Genomic DNA, 7,229 nt, shown 5'->3' with positions numbered 1-7,229 from the left:
TCCTCCTCTTCTTCTTCTTCTTCTTCTTCTTCTTCTTCTTCTGTGTTGTTTTTAGAGATAGGGTTTCTCTGTGTAGCTTTGGAGCCTATCCTGGAACTCACTCTAGACCAAGCTAGCCTCAAACACAGATATCTGCCTGCCTCTGCGTCCTGAGTGCTGGGATTAAAGGTGTGCGCCACGACCACCTGACGATTTCCACTTCTTAATGACTGTTTTTTTAACATCTTTCCATACGTCTATTACTCTGTTTAAAGGATGCTTTTATTGAATTACCTCCCTTAACTCCTTTTAAATACAAGCTAGTTCTAAATTATCAAGAATTTAAGAAGTTAACATCCTTTCCCAACCTTTCTTACCACTACACTATACCTGAGGGGAAGAAGCAAGTTCTGAGCTATAAAAGCTCTCTCATGGTTTGAAAAATAAATTCCTAAATGTATAAAGTAACAGTATAGTATTAAGTTAAGTGGTTTTCATCTCTTACAGAGGGGCTAATTAATAAGGCAACATACCTTATCTTTATTCTTAACAGATATCCCAAAGGAAAATTAGAAAATTGTCTAAAGTCTAATAAAAGAATAATCATTTGTACCTTAAAATATTATATATACCATGACAGACTTATTACTATAAAAAAAAGCATGAGGCTCATATCCACCACAAAAAGAGCTTGTTTACCATCTTCAATCGCATTTTTGACTGCACGAAGTCCGTCTCTTAAAGCATCCTTGATCTGTATAAGAGTATGTTTGTTTGGTCCTTTGATCAACAAGGTGACAGAGAGAGGATTCACACAGTCCTCAATAAAAGTGAACTTCTCCTCACCCTAGCAGGGGACAAGAGAAGATATAGCTGTAAGACTTGGGATATAGCTGAGGGCGCAGGTGGTAGAGCACTTTGCCCAGCATGACTCGGATCCCCAGGAAAACACACGCACACATGCACACACATACGTATATATATACACACACACATGCATGCACAACAGGTATAACATTTGACAGATTACATTATTACATTTGTATAAAATAGCAATGTTATCATGAAATTCAAATCTATTTTCTATTAAGATAAAATCTTCATGTAAACTTTCTTATCAAGTATAACTGCAGATGCCTTTTTAAAGTGGTTAAGTTATCCCACCATTGGGGGATTGGGTCAGGAAGACAGTTCAAGACTAACTGTGGCTCCATAGCAAAACTCCTAACACTTAGAGGAATAAACTACAAACTCTGTTCTGTCCGACCTCAAAATGTAATATATGAATTAAAATGTATAAAATACCAGAAATGGTTTAGGAATTGTGCTATAACTGCTATTCACAGAAATACTCACTATGAGCTGGACAGCAATGGCACATATCTTTAACCCTAGCATTCAGAGACTGGCAGTTCTCTGAGTTTGAGGCCAGCATGGTCTACAAAGTGAGTTCCAGAACAGCCTGGACTACACACAGAGTGATCTTGTCTAAAAACTAAAAATAAAGATATACTCACTAATGAATACTCAAATACAAGGCCAGCATGCCCCAAGCAATCTTCATTAAGGTCTTCAAAGGAATTTACAGCTATTCCTCCACAGGCGAGGGTAAGCCTGGAATCACATGTACAGCACCTCCACTTTGGTTATAGAAAATACAAAAGCTAATTTCTCTTTTCTTTTTTTTTTTACATGATCTCACTTTAGTCCAAGCACTAAGGAAGCAGAGACAGGGGAATTCTTGTGACTTTAAGGCCAGCCCGGTTTATATAATGAGTTCTAGGTAAGCCAGGTCTACACCTGAGACCCTGTCCCAAAAACAAACAAGTAGTTGTTACCTATAGTCACCAGCTTTATAACAAACCCGTATCTACCTGTCTCTCTAATGAAAACTTTGTACCTTTGATCAACAGCTCCCAAACTCTTCATTTCCCCTAAGACTCCAGCCTCCACTAACTATCACCCTCTTATCTACTTCTGAAAACGCAGTCTTTTTAAATTCCCCATATAAGTGAGATCATAAAGTATTATAGTGTTTCAAAAATATATTTTGTGGGGGGAAGAGAGTGTATGTGTACCTGTGTACATGAGGGTGCACTCACCCATGCAAGTGGGGGTGGACAGAGGGTGACACAGGTTGTCTTTTTCAGTCACTTCTCCATCTCATTTTTTTGAGGCAGGGTCTCTCCCTGAACACGAAGCCTGAAGTCTAAGCTAGGCTGGCTGAGCAGCAAGCCCAGAGCTGGGGTCCAGGCTCACAATGCTGCTGTTCCTGGCTTTCATGTGGACTCTGGCGATCAGAACTCAGGTCTTCAAGCTTGCACAGCAAGTACTTTACACACTGAGCTATCTCCCTGGCCCCAGATCTTGTGGGTTTGTTGTTGTTGTCATTGTTTGGTTTTTCAAGAGTTTCTTTGGCTGTCCTGAAACTCACTCTGTAAACCAGGCTGGCCTCGAACTCACAGAGATCCCTCTTCCTCTACCTCCCCAATGCTGGCATTAAAGGCATCTACCGCACCCAACAATTGTTTACAAAGAAAGAAAGAAAGGAAGGAAGGAAGGAAGGAAGGAAGGAAGGAAGGAAGGAAGAAAGAAAGAAAGAAAGAAAGAAAGAAAGAAAGAAAGAAAGAACTTAGAAAGCTCTGGATTCAGTTCCTGGCACTACAAACAAAAAGGATAGCATTGCCAAGAGTGACAGAAAAGACTTGAGATACATAACTTGCACTTACCTTTCGAGATTTCTTCTTTTTGCCCTGCGAAGAGCTACGATTTCATATTTTGCAAGCATTTCTAAGGAAAACGGATCAATGCCCTGTGTTCAAGTTAACACAAAAGTTAAGTGGTTTTTGTTCTACTCTACGCAAGTGCTCTACCACTGAACTCTACTCTTAACCTTAAAAAATTTAAACCAGTATTTCTCAAGCTTTTTTTTTTTTCTCTCAGCACCACTTAAAAATCAAGAAGAGTCAAGGCGGGGCATGATGGCACACACCTGTAATGCCAGCGCTCAGGAGGCTGAAGCAAGGAAGATCTAAAGTTTCAGGCCAAAAGAGACTACATAGCAAGTTCCTTGTCAGCCTAAGCTATATAGTGAGTTGCAGCTGTATCAAGTTATAAAAATGGGGACTAGAGAGGGGCTCAGTGGCTATGAATACAGGCTGCCCCATCAGAGGGTCTCAGCTCAGTTCCTAGCATCCGTGTGGGGTGGCTCACCATTGCCTGCAACTCTAGTTTCAGACACATATCTCTAAACATAAATGAAAAAGGAAAACATTTTAAAGGATTTTTAAAAATAATTAATATTATATTCTTAGGGGGTTATTTATTCATGCATGACTTTGCAAGATTATGTGGATTTTAGTCATTTAGGAACTACTGGTTCATTGTGTCAGGCAGCACACTCTGGGAGGTGTCCTCCTTCCTTGGAGTAGTGAATTGCTGCATTAATTTTTCAGGAAAAAAAATCCACTGGACATCCAAATCTAGGTAACCACAGTTTTTCTGTTGAACCTTCTTTCAACTAAAAAAGGCTTTCCATGAAAAAGTAACTAGTTTAACTCAAACTCCAATTACACGTAGGCTTTCTTCAAGACAACCATCATGTTTTGCTATGAAGAAATGCTTTGTGTATATTTCAATTTTATCACACAACATTACAAAAGAAAATGAATATTTAAGGACAAATATTTAATAAAATCGATACAATTAACATTTCAAGACATTCTTTTCTAAAAAAAAAAAAAGTGTGTGTGTGTGTGGTATGTCTGTATGTGGATATGTGCTCCTGAGTGCGGATGTGTGGAGGCCTGACGGCAAGAGAGCCCCTGGAGCTGCAGTCCGCTGGACCATGTGGTGCTGAGAGCAGAACTCAGATCCGCAAGAGCAGTGCATGCTCTTCACCACTGAGCCACCTTCCCACCCACCATCAGGACACTGGTGAATGAAGTGCCCTTTCCCTGGTGCTGCGGCAGTAAAGAGTATGAGGAAAAGCCCAGCTCGGCGCTGCTCTCCTGGTGTGCAGGAAGAAGCTAGCAGCTTTACCCTTCCTAATAAAAGCCCACACAGTGTAAAGGGTATTATTATCATAAAAAGAGTTTCCTCCCCAAACTCCCTGAAAATGTCATAGGGACGCTTTAGGGTCACAGGCCGCACTGAGAAATGCTGAGACACAGTGACAAGCACTTTGGCTGTGAACTTCTCACCTTCTGATTGATGACAACAAATCCTTTATTGGACTCGGCACAGACTTTCTGCTTCAGGTCTATTATTTTCTGCACTCTATCTTCAATGAATTTTCTTTCGGCTCTTACCAATTTCTCTTTCTCTTCTACAGTCTTATAAAAGAAACCAGAGCTCACTTCTCTAAAGAATTAATAAGAACAAGTTAGTAAACCAGGAATGGAGGCTAAGGCAAGAGGTTTGCAAGTTGGAAGTCACCCAGAGCAACGCAAGTCCCTTTCTTCGGGAAAAAAAACAAAAAAATGAGAAAAGCGAGTGAGGCGGGGTAGAAGGGAAAAAGAGATTACAAAACACCTTCAGAGAACAGGGAGCTGGGCACGGTGGCTCACACTTGTTATCCCAGTACTCAGGAGACTGAGGCAGGAGACTGAGAGCTACAGGTACAAGACCAGCCTGGACTAAAAAGTGAAACTCCTATCGAGAAAAAGAGAGAGAGTGGTGAAAGGAGGAGGAAGGGGGAGGGAGACAGAAAAGATAATTTAACAATTGGGGTTGGAGAGATGGCTCAGGCTAAAGGGACCTGAGTTCAGTTCCCAGCAACATGGTCAGGTGGCTCACAGTTGTCGGCAACATCAGGTCCAGGGCACAGACGCCCTCTTCGGGCCTCCTGGGGCCCCTTTACTCACATGCACATACCCATACACAGTGCATATACCGAATTAAAAATAAATTTACAAAAAAGAAGAAGGAAAGTTAAGAGTTTCAACGGTTATAAAGACAGACTGAGACGCACGTTTTCTCATACTCCAGTGAAACATTGCAAATGAGGATAAACGCATCTTGCACTTGCTTCTTCATGCTTGGATGACGGGCACCATGGTCCAAAACCAATCCTCGAATCAACCTATTAAAATTCAAAATGTTTCATGGAATACACATTCTAAAATTAGAACTTCAAAAGCTATTCAAAACTGGCAACAGCCAGGACACACATTGTTTCCTAGTATAACTTCAAACCTAACGTATAATTAGTAGAATTAGGAAAGAATCTATTTTAACAGTGTGACTGTAAGTCAAAATGAAAAGCCAATCCAGAATTATTCTCTAAGTTATACAGCTCAAAACAGGAATAGCTGATCAAATAATAAAAGGTAGGCACGCAATGGATTTCTTAGGGATATTTGTTCAAAATAATTATATAGAATAACTAAAAATTGTTAACCTAAATGTCCAGCACAATAGGATATTGTTCAGCCAATGATGGCCCAGAAATTCAATGGTTATGAAAACTATGTAATAACATGAAAAATATTTACAGGGAGAGCCAATGACTACAGGATAACCCAGGGTATATTATATGTCAAACATGATTGCAACTATTCTTTTTTTTTTTATTGTTGACAGTTAAAAGGAAATGAAGCTTGGTTCACAGAGCACATGTCTAGCATGCTCGAGACTCTCCATTCTTTGATTCTCAGGACCACAAACATAAATATATAAGAGCTGGAGAGAATGGCTCAGCAGCTGAGGACACTTGCTGCTCTTGCAGAGCACCTTTGGGTTCCCAGCACTCTTGTGGCACCTTACACCCAAGGGATCTGATGCCCTCTTCTGGCCTCTGAGGGCACTAGGCATGCATCTGATACACATACATACCTGCAGGCAAAACACAATACACATAAAACAAATGTTAAAATTTAAAAAAAAACTAACTAGATAGGTAGGTAGATAGATGGAGGACCCTGAGGGTATGTCTAGACTTGGGTGGGAGGAATAGATTATGGGACTCTTCTCAGTTTTCCAAATATACTTTTTCTAGAGTAATTTACAACTTTATAAAAGTCACTTGTCTGGAGAGATAGCTAGTGGTTAAGAGCACTGGCTGCTCTTCTAGAGGTACTGAGTTCATTTCCCAGCACCCACACAGTAGCTTATAACCATCTAAAATAGGACCTGATGCTCTCTCTTCTGGCATACAGAGAATCTCAAATGACCGAAAAATATTTAAGGAATGTCATCAACATCAGGGAAATGCAAATCAGATATTACACCTGTCAGAATGGCTAAGATCAAGAACACTGATGACAGCTTACATTGGAGAGGCTATGGAGCAAGGGGAACACTCCTCCACTGCTGGTGGAAGTGAAAACTTGTACAGCCACGTTGGAAATCAGTATGGTTGTTTTTCATAAAAGTGGAAATCAATCTACCTCAAGACCCAGCGATACCATTCTTGGGTATATACCCAAAGGATGCTCAATCATACCACAAGGACACCTGCTCAACTATGTTCATAGCAGCATTATTCATAATAGCCAGTACCTGGAAACAACCTAGATGCCCTTCAACCTAAGAATGGATAAAGAAAATGTGATACACTTATATAATGGAGTATTACTCAGCAGAAAAAAAAACAAGGATACCAGGAAACGTGCAGGCAAATGGATGAAGCTAGAAAAAAAATTAAAGAATTATTTATTGCATGTGTGAGTGGGGCATGTACATGCCACAGCATACATGTGGAGACCAGAGGACAACTTTGTGGAATTAGTTCTCACCTTCCATCTTGATGAGGCATGCTCACTCCTATTGTGTCTGCCACTGAGCAACATACTCCAGGCTAGCTAGCCCATGCATGCAGCTTTTTACAGGGCTTCCAGGGCTCAAACACAGGTCATCAGACATATATAAAGCTAACACTCTACCTGCTCTCTCCCTGCCCTGTAAGAATCTTTTTTGAGTATGTGTGGTGCTAGGGATTAGACCAAGGTCCTGTTCATTTTAGATTATTTCTATCATTTAGCTATACTCCCAGACCCTTAAGAATTACTTAGACCCAGTATTTGCTATGTACTAAAGAATTACATTCTTAGCTAGGCAGAGCAGCACACACCTATAACACCAGTACTTGGGAGGCATAAACAAGAGGATTGGCACAAGTTTGAAGTAAGCCTAGTCTACACAGTGAGTTGTAGCTCTATCAGGTACAGAGTGAAATCTTGTTGAAAGGAAAGAAGGAAGGAAGGAAGGAGGGAGGAAGGGGAAGGAGGGAAGAAGTTGGAAGAACTGGA

At 40.6% G+C, this 7,229-nt stretch overlaps 1 protein-coding gene across 1 annotated transcript in view; it reads right to left on the bottom strand.

Annotated features, from left to right (window-relative positions):
- Positions 1 to 7,229, bottom strand: part of Cct6b (chaperonin containing TCP1 subunit 6B) — a 41,097-nt gene that overhangs the window by 14,316 nt on the left and 19,552 nt on the right. The window contains exons 6-10 of the mRNA XM_005349384.3: positions 4,952 to 5,062; positions 4,182 to 4,341; positions 2,709 to 2,791; positions 1,497 to 1,593; positions 679 to 826 (exon numbers count right to left, since the gene is read on the bottom strand). Coding sequence (XP_005349441.1) covers positions 679 to 826; positions 1,497 to 1,593; positions 2,709 to 2,791; positions 4,182 to 4,341; positions 4,952 to 5,062 — 599 coding nt within the window. The remainder of the gene's footprint in view (positions 1 to 678; positions 827 to 1,496; positions 1,594 to 2,708; positions 2,792 to 4,181; positions 4,342 to 4,951; positions 5,063 to 7,229) is intronic.

The sequence above is a fragment of the Microtus ochrogaster genome, chromosome 7, assembly GCF_000317375.1.
Source record: "Microtus ochrogaster isolate Prairie Vole_2 chromosome 7, MicOch1.0, whole genome shotgun sequence".
Taxonomy (NCBI): Eukaryota; Metazoa; Chordata; class Mammalia; order Rodentia; family Cricetidae; genus Microtus; species Microtus ochrogaster.
The sequence above is the reverse complement of the archived record's forward strand: the minus strand, read 5'-3'. Positions and strand labels throughout refer to the sequence as shown.